The 20,167-nt window shown below is 42.8% G+C and overlaps 1 protein-coding gene across 1 annotated transcript in view; it reads right to left on the bottom strand.

Moving 5' to 3' along the window:
- Positions 1-19,951, bottom strand: part of LOC140716574 (uncharacterized) — a 43,788-nt gene extending 23,837 nt beyond the window's left edge. The window contains exon 1 of the mRNA XM_073029423.1: positions 19,819-19,951. Within this exon, the coding sequence (XP_072885524.1) occupies positions 19,819-19,861 (43 nt within the window). The 5' untranslated portion in view covers positions 19,862-19,951. The remainder of the gene's footprint in view (positions 1-19,818) is intronic.
- Positions 19,952-20,167: the final 216 nt, after the last annotated feature.

Genomic DNA, 20,167 nt, shown 5'->3' on the forward strand with positions numbered 1-20,167 from the left:
GACTCAGCCACCACTTTCTGCGGCATAGTCAGAGTAACACACTTTGGAAGTGAGCCCTTCAGCCTAACTCATCCATGCTAGCTGATGTGCCCATCATAGCTAGGACTATTTGCCTGCTAGGGTCCACATCCCTCTAAAACTTCCCTATCCATGTACCTGTCTAATTACCTTTTCTGTATTGCTCTTGTCCTAGCAAAATCCAGACCCAGTTTACAAAACTTAAATAAAAACTTTTGTAGTGTTTTCTATCATCAGAATTAAAATCACTCAGGAGAATGAGGGGTGGTGTATAAAGTTATGAGGGGCATAGATAGGATGAATGCACAGTCTTTTCCCCCCAGGGTTGGAGAATTTAGATCTAGAGGGATAGGTTTAAGGTGAGAAAGGAAAGATTTAATGGGAATTCTGCAGGCATTTTTTTCCACCCAGAGAGTTGTCCGTATTTGGAATGAGCTGACAGAGGAAGTGGGAAAGATAGGAGCATTAACAACATTTAGAAAGTATTTGGACCAGCAGATTCTAAGTAAGCTGTGTTTTCTCATTTACAGGTGCATTCAACCACCTTATTTTAGTTCTAAAAAAAGAGCTTGGATACTGCCCTCTCCTGCACTGTGTGGAAAGGGGACCATAAGACATAGAAGCAGAGTTAGGCCATTTGGCCCATAGAGTGCTATGCTATTCCATCATGGCAGATTTCTTATTCCTCATAACCCTTGAAACCCTAACTAATTAAAAGCCTATCAACCTCCACTGCAAATACAGAGGATTTCGGTTAATTGGGACACATCAGGACCAGTACATTTTGACCCAATTAAGTGGCTGCCCCAATTAGTTGAAGTTTCATGGAAATAGTTAAAAAGGTATAAAAAAGACAAATTACCATTTAACTAAGTAACAATTTGTGTATTTAAATGAATAAAAAAAAACAGAATAAATTAGAACACTACCAATACTACTCCAGTACTATAAAACTGTGTATTAGTTATGGACAAGAATTCATAATGCTGCTGTGTTCTTTTGATTGACTGTAAATGAACAATATCAGCACAGATACTGAAGTGCAGATAATGCTTTTGATAATTGCATCCTCCAAATCTTCATGTTAATTGTAACATTCAAGATGATTGTTGATACCTTCAAATTCTTCAAAGTTCCTAACTTGTTGAAATAGTAAAATAATTTCATTTTCTCTCCCGGCCATTTCTGGCATCTCCAAGCCTGAATGCTTGAAACCACAGTGAACAAAATGGTTCTGAATTGTCTTATTGCTTATTTCTCACCAACTATCAGTGACAAAAATCATTGCTTTTTGAACACAAACACACGCAAGTTACACTATTTAAAAACTGTTCCCTCTCAATGTGGTGTAGTGTCTAATGGCCACATGATGTACCTTTGACTGATGGTAGATAGAAACTGTTGGGCAAGACTTCTGTCACAATTAAGTGTCATAATGTCCTAAGTAAACAAAGGGAATCCTGCCAATTTTCTCAATTAGTTTTCTGTTATTTAAGAGTTGTCCCAAACAAATGACTGTCCCAATAAACTGATGGCCCAACCCAATGACTTGGCCTCCATAGCCATTCATGGCCATCCACACATTTACCACACTCCAACTAAAGATATTTCCCTTCATCTCTGTTTTAGAGGAACAAACTTGTATTCTGAAGCTGTGCCCGGTGGCTCTAGACTGCCCCACTATGTCCCATCCTCACAACATCAATCTACCTAGGGTTTTCAGCATTCAATGAGTGTCAATGAGACCCCCCTCATTCTTCTAAACTCCAGCGAGTACAGGCTCAGAGCTATCAAAAGCTCCTTATATGTTAACCCTTTTATTCTTGGGTATTATTCTCATGATCCTCATCTGGATCCTTTCCAATGCCCACACATTGTTTTTTAGATAAGGGGCCAAAAACTGCACACAATACTCTGACCAATGCTTTATAAAGCCTCAACATTACATCCTTGCTTTTATATTGTAGCCCTATTGTAATGAATGCTGACATTGTTTTTGCTTTCCTCAATAAGGAGGTCGGCTAGGAGGGCTTTACATGGAGCATGGTACTGGTGGGTGAAGGACATTATCTCCCAGTTGATGGACTTCCAGCAGGCAGATGCCCTTTGTGTAATGTGGGCAGTAGAATACAGTCTTCCCTCTGCTTTTCCTCAAAGGCTGCTGCAGGAAGCAATTGCTCATGCTTTTCCCAGTGGTCCAGACAGCCAGGCTGACTTTGTCCCACATCAGTTTGAGAATACAGCTATTGAGGAGGACGCAGTGACTCCTGGAGCTCTCCATCAGCAGCTGGAATGTCTCCTGGGTGTGGAGGGGAACATCTGGAAAACGACAGGGATGAGGGAAAAGTTGGATACCAAATAAGGTTCAGATGGGCAGCCAACGACTTGGTCAATGAAAATCATAGCGGGGGAGGGTGGAGGGAGGGCTGAAACAGAGTACAAGTGCACAGCTCACTGAAAGAAAATCACAATCAGAGTCAAATTGATTATCACTGTTGAAATGTGTTGCTTTGCAGCAGTAGTACAGTACAAGATATTAAATCTATTATGTTACTAAAATAAAAATAATGAGATAGAGTTCAAGAACCATTCAGAAAGCTGATGGCGGAGGGGATGAAGGTTTTCCTACAATGTTGAGAGTGGGTCTTCAGGCTCCTGTACCTCCTCCCTGAACAAAGCAATGCAAAGAAACCGTCTCTTGAATGGGTCTTTATTGATGGATGCTGCCTTCCTGAGGCACTCTGGAGACGTACTCAATGGCAGGGAGGGTTCTGCCTGTGATGGGATTGGAACCTTGTGCTTGTGATCCTGCATATCGGAGCCTCCACACAAGGCTGTGATGCAACCAGTCAGTTTGCTCTCCACTGTACATCTGTAGAAATTTGCAAGAGTCTTTGATGACATACCAAATCTCCTCAAACTCCTAATGAAGCTGGTGTACCTTCTTTGTGATTGTAGCATTATGTTGAGCCCAGGATTGATCCTCTGATGCCCAGGAACTTGAAGAAGCTTCTTTCTGCTGCTGACCCCTGTTCTCCCAACTACAAACAAGAGAAAATCTGCAGGTGCTGGAAATCCAAGCATCTGCTCTCAGGATGAAGCTTTTCATTATAGTACAAAAGAGATGTCCTACTTCCCTTCCTCCAGCATCAATGCTGCCCTCAACTGCAACTCTTCAATTTCACACGTCTGCTCTCACCCCATCTTTCCGCCACCCTACGAGGGATAGGGTTCCTCTTGTCCTCACCTACCACCCCACCAGCCTCTGCGTCCAGCACATAATTCTCCAGAACTTCTGTCATCTCCAACAGGAACCCACCACCAAGCACATCTTTCCCTCCCCACCCCCACACTTTCTGCTTTCCACAGGGATCACTCCCCATGTGTCGCCTTTATCCATTCGTCCTTTCCACCTGATCTCTCTCCTGGCATTTATCCTTGCAAGTGGACCAAGTGCTACACCTGCCCCTATATCTCCTACCTCACTACCATTCAGGGCCCCAAACAGTCCTTCCAGGTGAGGTGACACTCCACCTGTGAGTCTGTTGGGGTCATATACTGTGTTCAGTTCTCCCGGTGTGGCCTCCTGTATATTGGTGAGACCTGACATAGATTAGAAGACTGCTTTGCCGAGTACTTACACCCAGTCTGCCAGAGAAGAGGGGATATCCCAGTGTCCACCCATTTCAATTCCACTTCTCATTCCCATTCTAATATGTCAATCCATGACCTCCTCTACTGTTGTGATGAGGCCACACTCAAGTTGGGGGAACATTGCTTTCTAGTCTGCCTGGGTAGCCTCCACCTAGAGTTAGAGCTTCCAACTAGTGTGTAGAGAGTAGAACTGAGGGCTAAGCATGGATCCTTGAGGTGCACCCGTGTTATTGCAAGAGAAGAGAAGACGTTATTCACATTTGCACTGACTATGGTCTCCCAATAAGGAAGTCAAGGATATGGTTGCAAAGAGAGGTACAGAAGGCCCAGTTTTTGAAACTTGTACTGAATGGATGATGGTGTTATAGTCAACAAACAGCAGCCTGACTGACACGTAGGTATTATGTTGTCTAGGTACTCTAAAGCCAAGTGGAGAGCCAATAAGATCACATCCACTGCAGACCTATGGAGATGGAAGGCAAATTGTAGCAGCTCCAGATCCTTGCTCAGAAGGAGTTAATTGTAACCACAAATGTCTACTATTGTTATTTCTGCTGGTTGTACTTCTGTGCTGTGGCCTCATTCTCGGAGATCTGGCTACTAAATTAACAGTTAAAGGCAACAACATCCCTTAGCTGCCATTCACTTTGTATTTCTCATCACCTGATCCTGTCTTTAAGCTGCACTGCCTCTGTGTCACTGGAAGAGTAGATGAGGAGGACTAGAAGCTACCAGGATCTTTATTTCATCAGCAGCTGGACCATATCCTGGGGGAATAACATCTGAATAGTGACAGAGATACAGGGGAAAGCCAAGAAGCAGGCAAGGACGGGAAACCTCATTTTAATTATGAAAGCTCAGCTTCCTCTCCCACGCTATGTGCAGAGGAGATTAATGGGACAGTTTTATGTGGTAGCCATGTAAATATCAGTAAACAGCTTTAGCAACATAAATATTTCCACATCCATTTTCCCTATACAACCCTGCCATTTGTATTCAATAACACAATGGAATTAATTTAACTTTTTACTACATGGTGCAGTACAGTAGCCCAGTGGTTAGTCAGCTGTAAGCCAACGCTACTAGGGTGCAGTTCCCACTGCTGGCTGTAAGGAATTTGTGACCGTGTGGGTTTCCCCCGAGTGCTCCACTTTCCTCCCACATTCAGAAGAAGTACTGTTAAGGTTAGTGAGTTGTGGGTATGCTATGCAGGCACCTGAAGTGGGGTGATTCCATTTGATTTGATTTGATGCAAATGATACATTTCATTGTATATTTCAATGTACATGCAACAAATAAAGCTAACCTTACTCTCTTTCTTCTTTTTAGCAACTCTGCTGAAGAGGATTTAGACCCACTCCTCAGCTATCCTGTGGATTTTGTCATCAATAATTCTTTCCCCACTTCTCTCTTCTCCAGACTGATGACTTGCTCTAACTCCCTTGCATCCCTTCTATAAATTCTCCCTGGAACCTCACCAAGCAGGGAAACATTATAGACTGACAAGAGCTGAAAAAAGGGTTACCTCCCCAAGTCATCAGGCCGATCAGTGCCTCCATCTATTAACACACCCATACCAACACTGACACACTCCTCTCTAGAGTCTCTCACCACCCCCTTCATCCCTCCAGTCATTTGACACTGACACCCCACACTTCATTAGATTAGATTTGACTGTATTGTCATTGTGCTGAGTACAAATACAAAGCCAATGAAATGCAGTTAGCATCTAACCAGAAAGGCAAAGTATAGTGTTATTTACAAAATAATTGTGAATAAAAAGTAAGTGCTACAGCACACAAATATAAAAATACTGAGACAGTACAAAATGGGTGCAATACAGCTTAGTGCTGTGATGTGAGGTTCAGCAGGATCACAGCCTCAAGGGAAGAAGCTCTTCCTGAGCCTGCTGGTGCGGGAGCCGAGGCTTCTGAAGCGCTTACCGGATGGGAGGAGAGTAAAAAGTCAATGGTTAGGGTGAGATGCATCCTTGATAATGCTTTTTGCCCTGCCCAGGCAGCATTTATGATAAATGTTCTCAATGGTGGACATTTGGGTGCCGATAATCCGCTGGGCAGTTTTCACCACCTGCTGGAGTGCTTTGCAGTCCAATACGGGACAATTTCCATACCACTGAAATGCATTTGGTGAGTATGCTCTCAATGGTACAGCGGTAAAAGTCCGTCAGTATCCTGGGACAGAGGTGAGCTTTCTTGATGCTCCACAGGAAATAAAGGCGCTGTTGCACCTTTTTGATCAGGATGGATGAGTTCAGGGACCAGGTGAGATCATCGGAAGTGTGGACACCAAGGAATTTGAAGCTTGATACACGCTCCACTATAGCTCCATTGATGTAGATGGAGACATGAGTGTCGCTCCTAGCATACCTACACTGACACACTCCTCTCCATTCCCCTTCACCCCACCATTCACTGTCATTGTACACTCCACACCTCATACCTACACTGACACACTCCTCTCCATAGTCCCTCACCATCCCCTTCATCCCCTCCAATCACTGTCACTGTATACTGACACACTCCTCTCCACATCCCTCACCACCCCCTTCATCCCTCCATTTACTGTCACTGTACACTGACACCCCACACCTCATACCTACACTGACACACTTCTCTCCACAGTCTCTCACCAACCCCTTCATCCTCTCCATTCACTGTCACTTTACACTTCCCACCACATTCCTGCACTGACAGTCACTGACCCATTCTGTTTTCATCTGTCCTGCTGCTACTTAGCAGAGTTCCTCTCACCAGGAGTCACTTTATCATCTCCTGTCAGTCGCCTTATGTACAGATACGCCAGTACCTCGTGTCACTGTATGTGTATACAATCAGTCTGTGTATACATGCTAATCTTAGGTACATATGGTCATACTCAGTTATTTGTACACTGTGCTTAATAAGATTGCAGTTATATTTGTATTTATTGTGTTCTTTATGCTTGATGTATTTTTTATGCTGTATCACATCTGGAGTAACAATCATTTTATTCTCCTTTACACTCATATACTGAAGAATAACGATAAACAATCTTGAATCACGAGATTCATTCAGACAGAACAACTCTTGATTTTGGAACTGGTTTCAGTACGTTATGTTTGTGAGCAGCCCAGGTCCCAGGTGATCAGCGCACGCAGCCTCATGTCTGACTTGGCTTGTAAAAGTGCAACCTCAGTGGTACAACTCGCCAAGAAATTCCATCCATTAGACATGATGACTTTTCTGTAAGTAGAAGGCAACAGTGAAAATTCCACGAAGCCTGAGGAAGTGTGGTCAGCACCACGTGGGCACAACTGGTCCATGCCCCTGCTCCAGCTGGCAACTGCTATTCTCTGGAGGTCTGCAGAGTGTGTGTATGGTGACTGTATGCAGATGCAGACCCATCTATCCAAAGCAGCATCTTATCAGAGAAGACATTTCTCCAATGCAGAGTGGAGGTGAATAACATTACACCCATACAGGAGCCATGTCACCAGTGAAAATAGGGAGATATAGCAATAAAAACAAGACAGCTTATCTTTAGTCATGTGGGCCCTATGAACCACTTTAAATTGTAGAAGGGAATGACAGGAACATAACGATGAGGTATTAACCAATTTAAAAGTTTCATTCCAAGTATCCTTAGAAATTGGAATCTGTAAACCTTGTTCCCAGAGAATTTTAATTTTGTCAAAAGGAATATTTCTCATTCTCAACATACCATAAATATTAGATATAGATCCATTATGGAAGGGTTTGAAATTAAAAACTGTACCAAGTAAATTCTTATCTGGACTTTTAGGAAATGTATGTACTTGAGAATGCAAAAACTCTAATTTGTAGATATCGAGAAAAGTGGGTTTTGGGTAGGCTATACTTAGCTGATAATTGTTCAAATGAAGAGAGACTATTTCCAACAAACAAATCCCGAAAACATTTAATACCCAATCTATTCCACTCTTTAAAAACTACATCAGTCATAGAAGGTTTAAAAAAAAAGTTAGAGAAAATGGGACTTGAAAGTGAAAACAATAAACCAAAATATTTTCTAAATTGTACCCAAATTCTCAAAGGGTGTTTAACTACAAAATTATCAGTTAAATTACTTAAAGGAATTGAGGATCCGAGAAGAGAAATGATAGAAAATTTATTATCAGAATTAGCTTCTAAAGAAACCCAAACCAGACAGGCCTCTAGATTAATATAATAACCAAAACATAAGATTCCGTATATTGACTGCCCAGTAGTTTGAGAATTCAAAAGTTGATCTGTATTGTACAATAGGTCTGTTCAAGAATTTTCGAACAGTTGGATTGAAGCTGTCTTTGAATCTGGTGGTAAGCACATTCAAGCTTTTGTATCTTCTGCCTGATGGAAGGGAGGAGAAGAGAGAATGACCAGGATGACAGGGGTCTTTGTTTACATTAGTTTTCTAAAGTGTGTTGATAGAAGTAGTTGTCTCAAAGGGGACATGCCATATTTATTTCACCTCCTGAGGAAGTAGAGGCCTTGCCAAGCTTTCTTGGCCATGGTGTCTACGTGGTTGGACCAGGACAGGCTACCAGTGATGTTCAAGCCTAGTACTTGAGACTCTCAACCCCCTTGACCTCAGCATCAATGATGTAGACAGAAGCATGTATACCATTCCCCTTCCTTAAGCCCCACTCTCTTTGTTTTAATGACATTGTAATTTTAATGACAATTTAATACAAGATGGCGGCACAACGCAGCTTGCAGCGGCCACTCCGGAGCTGATTATCTGTTATTTGAGAAGCGGGGTGCCGTGCACAATCATAATCAGATGAAAAACAGACGTGGGAGCACGGAGGAACATCTGGAGATCTCCAGGAAGACCTTCTTCGCTGCTGCTGCTGCTGTGAGGTCCGGGTCTCTGCTGGGAAGAACAGGCTCCCAGTCCTCGGGGTCGCGTTGCCGATGGCCGTTGGCGGGGCCATCTTAACACGCTCGGCAGAGGATGGTGCTCGGAGAAGCTGTGCCGGAGGGGATGGTCGGAGGCTCGGAGGTTTGACGGACTCAGTCTGCTGCGATCAGGTCGCTTTCAGTGTGTGCTGTGTCTGCGAGGCTGAGTCGGGTGGCGCCGTGGAAGTCCATAGCGGGGGTATTCCCTTCTGCTGCCTGTGTGGGATGACGAGTCTATCAGGGACCCTGAGGACTTGTGGAAACTGTGTGGTGATTTCTTTTGAACTTATAGTCTTTTAACATCTTTGGACTATTTTTTCTGAGTCCGTGGTCCGTTTTTTTTTATCAATTATGCTATTGTTTACACTGTTGTAACCATATGTTGTAACTATGTGGATTTGTGCAGGTCTTGTAGCTTTAGTTTTTGGTCCTGTTTTGTCTGGTGGAATTGGAGCTCCTTTCTGGGGAACGCGCTAAGATGGTAGCACAATATTAATATGCAGCAGCCTCTCCGGACTCTGGATTCGGGATTGCCAAACATTATGTGGATTTTCTGGTGTAGTCTGTTTTGTCATATGCTTTTGTGATATCATTCTGGAGGAATGTTGTCTCATTTTTTAACTGCATTGCATTTGTGGCTTCTAAGTTACAAACTGAATCTGAATTGAAGGAAAGAGTGTTGTTATGAAGCTCTCATCTCCTTCCTGTACCCAGACTCATTGGCATTTGAGATACAGCACACTATAGTGGTGTCAACTGTCAATCTGTAGATGGAGCTAAAGCAGAAACTGGCCACACAGTCATGAGATTACAGGGAATGTTCATTCAGTGGCCACTTTATCAGGTAACTCCTGTATCTAATAAAAGGGCCACTGAGAGTACAAATGTGGCATTCTGTTGCTGTGACCCATTCTTTTCAATGTCTGATGTTCAGAGATGCTCTTGAGTTACACTATTGTTGTAACTCATGGTTATCAGAGTTACTGTTGCCTTATCAGCTTGAACCAGTCTGGCCATTCTCATCTGACCTCTCTCATTAACAAGGCATTTTTGCACACAGAACTGCCGCTCACTGGATGCCTTTTTGTTTTTCACACCATTCTCTGTAAACTCTAGAGATTGTTGTGTGTGAAAATCCCAGGAGATCAGCAGTTTCTGAGATACTCAAACCACCCTGTCTGGCAACAACAATCATTCCATGATCAAATTCACTTAGATCACATTTCTTCCCCATTCTGAACAACAACTGTACCTCTTGACTGTCTGTATGTTTTTTTTTTGCATTGAGTTGCTGCCACATGACTGGATGATTAAATATTTGCATTAACAGGCAGGTATATCTAATAATGTGGCCATTGGGTGTACAGTGTACATTGCAGAGGACTGAAGACACAACCTTGTGGAGCACCAATGTTGAGAATAATCCTGATGTTGAGGAGGGTACGTATTGACAAGGAGGTTGAGACATCGAGCATTCTGCAGACTAAGAAGTAATTTCAATGCCACAAAGAACCAATGTCCAAGAAAGCCATTTCCCTGCTGAAGCAGTAATTGCTGAGAAACTCTTGTCTCAGCAAGGCAACCAGTGTGCAGTAAAGTGGATGCTGGTTAATCAGGACAGATGTTTATCTGGGACAACTCTTAAAGAACAAAAGTTAACCGAGAAAATACTTGGGATTCCATTTGTTTATTTGGCACTCAGTTGGGACAGGAGACTGTTAACAGTTTCTAACTAGCGTCAGACACATGCACGTTATGTGACACTGCAAAGTACTTAGAGCCAACAGTTTTTAAAATAGCACCACTTGAATGTATCAGATTGATTGTGAGAACGTGGCAGGTACTCCTGTGGCCATTTGATCTCGCAGTGAATTAATCGGGCCATACATGGAGTGTTCTCTCCCTTTTGCCGTGGCTTTTGAGTGGGAATGGTGCATTCTTGGTGGACTATGTTTGTAGCTCCCACACTGCTAGTTGCCCAGTGTGAACCATTAATAACATGAGCCAGTAAAAACATTAAATCATACTACTCCATTTTTGTTCATGATCCATGTATACATAAAATTTGGTGCTGACTCTCAAGCGAAGAATGGCCACTCTACTCCAAGCACCCAATCCATTTTGGGTCACATTCGCACAACCAATCTGATGTGGTACAGAGGAAGTACATGGGATCGGGAATTATCATACTTGTAATGGCATAGAAGACCATTCAGTCCGCAAGATCAATTTTGACTTCCAGGGGAGAAATCCCATTCCCCCTCTTTACTCCCCTGCAGCCTCGCAACTTAATCTCTCTCACATGCTCATCAATGTCCCACTGAATCTATTTATCAGGGGTTATTCATAACACCAATTAACCTATCTGCACATCATTGGGGAGTGAGAGGAAATGATGGAATATTCCTGCTCTTCTCCATCTTTCCTACACCTCCCCCCTACCAGTTCCCATCAACACCTTCCATAGCCTTTGTGTTTCTGCTTATCACCCTCCCAGCTGTGTCCAGCTGCACCCTCTCCTTTCTCCAGATAGCTTCACCTATTATCTACCTGGGAATAAATGAGACCATATTCTTTCATCTTAATCCCAGTCAATGTAGCCTTAGTATTCACTAAGGAGAAGGATATTGAATTGTGTAAGGTAAGGGAAACAAGTAGGGAAGTTATGGAAACTATGACAATTAAAAAGGAGGAAGTACTGGTGCTGGTGAGGAAGTGACTTGGATAGGTTAGGTGAGTGGGCAAATTCATGGCAGATGCAATTTAATGTGGATAAATCCACTTTGGTTGCAAGAACAGGAAAACAGATTATTATCTGAATGGTGGCCGATTAGGAAAAGGGGAGATGCAACGAGACCAGGGCATCATTGTACACAAGTCATTGAAGGTGGGCATGCAGGTACAGCAGGCAGTGAAAAAGGCAAATGGTATGTTGGCATTCATAGCCAAAGGATTTGAGTACAGGAGCAGGGAGGTTCTACTGCAGTTGTACAAGGCCTTAGTGAGACCGCACCTAGAGTATTGTGTGCAGTTTTGGTCCCCTAATCTGAGGAAAGACATTCTTGCCATAGAGGGAGTACAAAGAAGGTTCACCAGATTGATTCCTGGGATGGCAGGACTTTCATATGAAGAAAGACTGGATCAACTAGGCTTATACTCACTGGAATTCAGAAGATTGAGGGGGGATCTAATTGAAACGTATAAAATTCTAAAGGGATTGGACAGGCTAGATGCAGGAAGATTGTTTCCGATGTTGGGGAAGTCCAGAATGAGGGGTCACAGTTTAAGGATAAAGGGGAAGCCTTTTAGGACCGAGATGAGGAAAAACTTCTTCATACAGAGAGTGGTGAATCTGTGGAATTCTCTGCCACAGGAAACAGTTAGTTGGCTATATTTAAGAGGAAATTAGATATGGCCCTTGTGGCTAAAGGGATCAGGGGGTATGGAGAGAAAGCAGGTACAGGGTTCTGAGTTGGATGATCAGCCATGATCATACTGAATGGCGGTGCAGGCTCGAAGGGCCAAATGGCCTACTCCTGCACCTATTTTCTATGTTTCTAAGGAATATAAAAGTGGATAAATCTCTGGGTCCTGACAGGATATTCCATAGGACCTTGAGGGAAGTTGGTGTAGAAATAGCAGGGGCTCTGACAGAAATATTTCAAATGTCATTAGAAACGGGAATGGTGCCGGAGGATTGGCGTACTGCTCATGTGGTTCCATTGTTTAAAAAGGGTTCTAAGAGTAAACCTAGCAATTATAGGCCTGTCAGTTTGAGGTCAGTGGTGGGTAAATTAATGGAAAGTATTCTTAGAGATGGTATATATAATTATCTGGATAGACAGGGTCTGATTAGGAATAGTCAGCATGGATTTGTGCGTGGAAGGTCATGTTTGACAAATCTTATTGACTTTTTTGAAGAGGTTACAAGGAAAGTTGATGAGGGTAAAGCACTGGATGTTGTCTATATGGACTTCAGTAAGGCCATTGACAAGGTTCCGCATGGAAGGTTAGTTAGGAAGGTTCAATTGTTAGGTATTAATATTGAAGTAGTAAAATGGATTCAATAGTGGCTAGATGGCAGATGCCAGAGAGTAGTGGGGGTTGGCGTCATTCAATGTCTGTAGTGAGATGCTGAAGATGTTCTATAGGTCAGTTGTGGAGAGCGCCCTCTTCTTTGTGGTGGCGTGTTGGGGAGGAAGCATTAAGAGGGATGCCTCACGTCTTAATAAGCTGGTAAGGAAGGCGGGCTCTGTCGTGGGCAAAGTACTGGAGAGTTTAACATCGGTAGCTGAGCGAAGGGCGCTGAGTAGGCTACGGTCAATTATGGAAAACTCTGAACATCCTCTACATAGCACCATCCAGAGACAGAGAAGCAGTTTCAGCGACAGGTTACTATCGATGCAATGCTCCTCAGACAGGATGAAGAGGTCAATACTCCCCAATGCCATTAGGCTTTACAATTCTACCGCCAGGACTTAAGAACTTTTTAAAAGCTATTATTAATGCTTTTTGAGATAGTGATTTAGATGCATATCATATTTTCTTACTGAATTAAGTATTGTATGTAATTAGTTTTGCTACAACAAGTGTATGGGACATTGGAAAAAAGTTGAATTTCCCCATGGGGATGAATAAAGTATCTATCTATCTGTCAGGTTGGAGGCCGGTGACTAGTGGTGTGCCTCAGGGATCTGTACTGGGTCCAGTGTTGTTTGTCATATACATTAATGATCTGGATGATGGGGTGGTAAATTGGATTAGTAAGTATGCAGATGATACTAAGGTAGGAGACATTGTGGATAATGAAGTAGGTTTTCAAAGCTTGCAGAGAGATTTAGGCCAGTTAGAAGAGTGGGCAGAACGATGGCAGATGGAGTTTAATGCTGATAAGTGTGAGGTGCTACATTTTGGTAGGAATAATCCAAATAGGACATACATGGTAAATGGTAGGGCATTGAAGAATGCAGTAGAACAGAGTGATCTAGGAATAATGGTGCATAGTTCCCCGAAGGTGGAAACTCATGTGGATAGGGTGGTGAAGAAAGCTTTTGGTACGCTGGCCTTTATAAATCAGAGCATTGAGTATAGGAGTTGGGATGTAATGTTAAAATTGTACAAGGCATTGGTAAGGCCGAATTTGGAGTATTGTGTACAGTTCTGGTCACCGAATTATAGGAAAGATATCAACAAAATAGAGAGAGTACAGAGAAGATTTACTAGAATGTTACCTGGGTTTCAGCACCTAAGTTACAGGGAAAGGTTGAACAAGTTAGGTCTTTATTCTTTGGAGTGTAGAAGGTTGACGGGGACTTGATAGAGGTATTTAAAATAATGAGGGGGATAGATAGAGTTGACGTGGATAGGCTTTTTCCATTGAGAGTAGGGGAGATTCAAACAAGAGAACATGAGTTGAGAGTTAGGGGGCAAAAGTTTAAGGGTAACACGAGGGGGAATTTCTTTACTCAGAGAGTGGTAGCTGTGTGGAATGAGCTTCCAGTAGAAGTGGTAGAGGCAGGTTCGGTATTGTCATTTAAAGTAAAATTGGATAGGTATACGTATAGGAAAGGAATAGAGGGTTATGGGCTGAGTGCGGGCCAGTGGGACTAGGTGAGTGTAAGTGTCGGCACGGACTAGAAGGGCCGAGATGGCCTGTTTCCGTGCTGTAATTGTTATATGGTTATAATGACACAGCAGAAAGCACAAAGAAGACTGGGGTTGAATCCTGAAGAGGGTCTCTGCCTGAAACATAGATTTTTGTTCATTTGTATGGATGCTGCCACACCTGCTGAGTTCCTCCAGCATTTAGTGTATGCTGCACAATCAGAGATGTTTCTAAAGTGAGGCCAACTGTTGTTGCAGAGGAAGGGGGTGTTTGTGATAGAGGTGATGATACTACCAAGGTGTGAGATGACGGAGAGTCCAGGAATACCTGGTGAATTCGCAATTTCAACCAGTAACACTGGAACCTTGCATGGATCACTAAGGATGTGGGAAACTAAAATTTCTCAGTTCATATCTTTTAAGGCCAGGGGAAGAAGGGTCATTCAGTAACACCAATCAAATGCAATGATTGCTATTTTAAGATACCACATTAATAATCATTTGTGTGACTAATATTTTGAAGAAAGTACACGAATGTCTCTACTTCCTCAGAAGCCTAAGAAATTCAGCATGTCCCTGATGATTCTTATCAATTTTTACCAATACCTCAATGAAATTATCCTTTAGAGGTCTATCTCAGCTTGGTATAGCAACTGCACCACAAGATATTGCAGAGTTATAAATGCAGCCCAGTCCTTCACGCAAAGCAGTCTTCCCTCCATTGACTCTTTCCACACTTCCTGCTGCCTTAGTAAAGCAGCCAGCCTCTCCCAGCCTAGGCCATTCTCTCTTCTCTCATCGGGCAGAAGTTACCAACACCTGAGAACATGAACCATCTGACTCAAAGACAGGTTCTATCCTCTTGAATGGACCTCTTGTACGTTAGAGGATGAACTCCTGATCTTCCAATCTCCCTTACCATGGCCCTTGCACTTTGTTTGTCTAATTACACTACACTTTCTCTCTAACATTCCTCATTCTGTTTCCCTTTTCTACTACCTCAATGTACTTATGTGTGGTATGAATTGTCTGTGTGGAATTCAAGCAGAAGTTTTTCATGGTATCTCAGTACATTCAAGTTCAAGTTTAACTGTCATTCAACCATACATGACTTCAGCCAAACGAAACAGTCTTCCTCCGGGATCAAGGTGCAAATAATTGCATCAACGGTCATACAAGAGCACAAGTAAACATACAGTCACACAAAAAATATATAATTAGTCCAAGTCCCTAAATCCGTGAATATTATCAGCATGTGCATGAGCAGTCTGCAGACAAATGCACAGAGTAAACACTGGAGGGGAGCACTGATGCCAGTATGGATGCTGCACCACATTGCCTCTGAGCATTGACTGACTCTTGGGCGACTAAAAACAGGTGACACCATGGCATAAAGCTTGGTACTCATTACAAGTGAGGCCACACAGCTCCCCCACCATTGGTGCTCACAGTAAGCCAGTGAACTGGACTTGCAGCATTCGACATTATCGATGTCCAACAGGGTTTTACAATGACATGAAAAACACCCAAGACAATCACTCACTGTTACACTGCACACTACCTTCATGTATGAACTCTAACACCTCTCTGTAGCAGACAGCAACACAGTTCACACCAAGTCCTGCTACTCTGCCAACAAGCAACTTGCTAATGGTGTAGTCCTGCAGTTCTTTAAGTTCTTAATATCCAGCAGATAGTTAAAAAAGACAGTGTGTTAATAATAAACCAATTAACTGTTCTCTGGTTTACAACTATGTTTCATAGAAGATCCATGGAGCACCCATGAAGAGCCCTTCAATAAATGCACATACTGCCTTTGAAACACAAGAGACCACAAACACAGGAATCTGGAACAATGAAGAAATCAAATAAAGGAATTCAGAAGGTCGAGAAGTGGGGGGTGGGGGGGTGTGGGAGGTCAGGAATTCATGAAAAACCCACATCAGGAGAGTCAGATGTGAGAGCAGAAGCCCAAGAAATATAGAAAATGAGAGAGTGGATTCCATCAACAATAGATGCGGGGAGTCCGTAGTTCCTGAAAAAGGCTGGCACTTCAGATAATGTACTGTGTGATAGAAGACCTCATTTTGAGAACAGTGTTAAAACAGACCATTTAGCTCATCCTGCCTGTGCCAATCAATTTCAGAATCAAGTCTATTGCCACTGGCATATTTCATGAAATTTGTAGTTTTTGCAGCAGCAGGACATTGCAATACATAAAAATTACTATAAATTACAAAAATATATAAAAACTACTTAAATGCTATAAAACAGAGCAAAATAGTGAGGTAGTGTTGGTGGTTTGTCATAAATCTGATGGCAGAAGGGAAGATGCTGTTCCTGAAATGTTGAGTGTGCATCTTCAGGCTCCAGTACCTCCTCCCTGATGGTAATCATAAGAAGAGGGTATGTCCTAATTGGTTGAGAGTCCTTCATGTTGGATGCTGCCTTCTTGAGGCATTGCCTTTTGAAGATGTCCTCAATGGCAGGGAGGCTAGTGCCCATGGTGGAGCTGGCTGAGTTTACAACCCTCTGCAGCTTGTTCTGATGCTGTGCAGTAACCCCACCCTATCAGACTGTGATGCAACCAGTTAGAATGTTCTCATCTGTAGAAATTTGGTGCCGTACCAATCTCCTCAAACTCACAAAATGAAATATGGACACTGATGTACCTTCATAATTGTATTAATATGTTGAGCCCAGTTTAGACCTTCAGAGATGTTGAAACTAGGAACTTGAAACTGCACACCTTTTCTACTGCTGATCCCTCGGTGAAAACTAATGTGTATTCCTTCAACTTCCCCTTCCTGAAGTCTACAATCAATTCCTTTGTCTTCTGACACTGAGCACAAGGTTGTTGTTGTGACACCACTCAATCAGCTGATCTAACTCATTCCTGTACACCACCTTGTCACCACATGAGATTCTGCCAACAACAGTTGTGTCATTGGAGAATGATAGCTTTGAGCTGTGTCTAGCCACATGGTCATGAGTATAGAGAGAGTCAAGCACTGGGCTAAGCTTGCATCCTTGAGATGTGCCAGTGCCAAGTGTCAGCAAAGAGGAGATGTCACTTCTGATCCACATTGACTGGTCTCTTGGTGAGTAAGTCAAGGATCCAGTTGCAGAAGGAGGTACAGAGGTCCAGGTGTTGAAGCTTGTTGATTGATACCGTGGGGATGAAGGTGTTGAACGTTGAGTTGTATTCAATAAACAGCTGACTGACTTAGGTATTGCTGTCGACCAGGTGGACCAAGGATTTACACTAATCCCATATTTATAATTATAATTTAATAATTTAGGATTTAAACTAATCCCATCTTTTCAGTCTCCACATATTCTCTTTGGTGCCCAGATCCTATTATCCACCTCCATACTAGGGGCAATTTACAGGGCCAATTAACCCACTAATGCAGATGTCTTTGGGATGTGGGAGGAAGCCAGAGAACCCTGATGGTCACAGGGAGAAGATGGAAATTTCACCCAAGGTTGGGATTGAATCTGGGTCTCTGATGCTGTTAGGCTGTGACGCTAGAAGCTGCGCCACTGTGCCACTTGAACTAACGAGACCCTTGGGCTCAGAATCCCATTTTTGTTATTTATCCATTATCCTAATTGAACGACATCTCTGTGGTGCCCAATCCCTGCACACAATAATCCCCCACCCCTTGCAGCAATGAAATCTGCCCTCCCTTTCCCATTATCAGTATTCAGACTAATAACATTGTATGCCCAGAGAGAGCCAAGGCCGATTAGAAAGCGATTAAATTATGTATTATGGGGCATCAATTCTTGTGTGGATTAAGAAGCAATCAGCTTTTTGTGGTGTTAATCCTTAAAGTGCTGAAAGGCTCATGCAAGCTGCAACTTGTCGGGGAGAGAAATGGTGCAACTCTTGATTGGAGCTGTTTAATCTGAAACAGAATTCAACCCTGGCCCTGTTACTACTATTCCTTCTCTCTGGTAGTTCTCCATACATTGATCTGGAGCTACAGCTACACACAAGGCAGGCTCTCCAATAACCAGTAGGTATCACAATGTCTATGTACAGACCCAGATGTGTATAACATGCCCCTGGAATAGCAATGATATGGCTCAGGTCTCTGCAAGGAATAGTAACATAAAACCAATCATATGCCCCACAACCTTGCCAAATAACAATTCTCCTATCACCTCAGCCTTAAACACAGAGATGCACTAAATAGAGAAATAAACTCTATCTAATTGCAAACACAAGAGATTCAGCTGATGTTGGACTCTTCAGCAACAGACACAAAATGCTGGAAGAACACAGCAAGCGAGGCAGCATCTATGAAGGGAAATAAATGCTCGATACTTCAAGCTAAGACCCTTGATCAGAACTGGAAAGGAAGGGTGCAGGCACTAGAAACTGAATTACAATGGGTTCTGGTGCCAATCATGGATATGAGACCAGTTTGCAATTAAAGGGACTAATTTATAGTGCAAATGATTACTAGTTCAGCACAACATCGCAGGCCAAACAGCCTATTTCTCTGCTGAACTGTTCTATGTCAGAACACTCTTTCCCAGGGTGTAAGTGAGAAATTAAAATTACAATTAAAAATCTCTATTGATCTGATGTCTTAAACACAGAAACAGATTGGGAAATTTCTCCAAAACAAGTTCAACCTCAAATTTATTGTCATTCAACCTTACAAGTATACAGCTAAACGAAACAATGTTCATCTCGGGTCAAGGCGCAAAACACTGTTCATCTATCACATGCAGTGCATAAAGTAATATTAACACAATAATATTTATAGATAATAAAATATATTCTGTAGATGTACAGGCTGACATAAAGTGCATATTCGACATATAGGGTTTATAAGAATAGAGTGATTGAACAAGAGTTTCCAGGGGGGACTAGACAATGTCTCCTTAAATACAATTACAAACAAGAGAAAATCTGCAGATGCTGGAAACCCGAGCAAAACACACAAAATGCTGGAGGAACTCAGCAGGCCAGACCTAATGTCCGAAACGTCAACTGTTCTCTTTCCCATAGATGCTGCCTGGCCTGCTGAGTTTTGCGTGTATTGCTCCTGAAATATAATTCAGTACGGAGAAGATATAAAGAGTCAGGGTAAGGGACTGAGATTAGGGCTGGAAACTACATATAGTTACAATGACATCTCCAGTCCTTACATCTATGCCCTTTTATACTTAGCCATCTTTACTCAGCCTATAAACCATATCTGAAATGTTACTTCAAACAGAAATTGCTGAAACACTTACCAGTCAGGCAGCATCTACGGAAAAAGAAACGGTTTAAAACCCTCGTTCGTTACAATAGGAAGAAATCTCGTCGGAGAATTTAAAACGAAGTCAACGTTCAGGGTGAGAGTTCTAATTGACTAACAAGAGAAAATCTGCAGATGCTGGAAATCCGAGCAACACACACAAAATGTTGGAGGAACTCAGCAAATCTAATTGTTTAATTCACTGACATTTCGCTCGCAGAAATGCCAAGCTTTAGCATTTTAAGCCTTTTGATTTTGCTGTAACTGTAATTGCGACTTGCCTCGCTACCTGAACTAGTTGCAACCTGCCGCTCCTTCTCTGCCATTCCGCCAGCGGTAACAAATCATCGCTGCCTTACCGTATTTCTTGAGGTATCCCTGGTGAATCCCACGGGCACTCATCCCAAAACATTACCCGGACCAGCGCTGTAAGCGCGTAGCCAGTCTGTCGGAGACCAGTGAAGCGAGTCGGGGACCGACGTTTCAGCAGACTGGGAGATTCACGGTGCTGACCTACGCAAGGAGCGCGGAGTCCGCCCTGCCCCATCATGATTGGGCCAGGGCTTGATCGGTGGATTCTGGTTGGCTCACAGTCTCTCTCAGCAGATGAACACCTCTGCATTTTCAAACTAATATCGATAGAGAGATGTGTCCAGAGCTGTGCTAAGAGATCTCTTATTATGTTTTGGAGGAAGGGACTCTGCACTT

This window comes from Hemitrygon akajei, chromosome 25 (genome assembly GCF_048418815.1).
Source record: "Hemitrygon akajei chromosome 25, sHemAka1.3, whole genome shotgun sequence".
NCBI lineage: Eukaryota > Metazoa > Chordata > Chondrichthyes > Myliobatiformes > Dasyatidae > Hemitrygon > Hemitrygon akajei.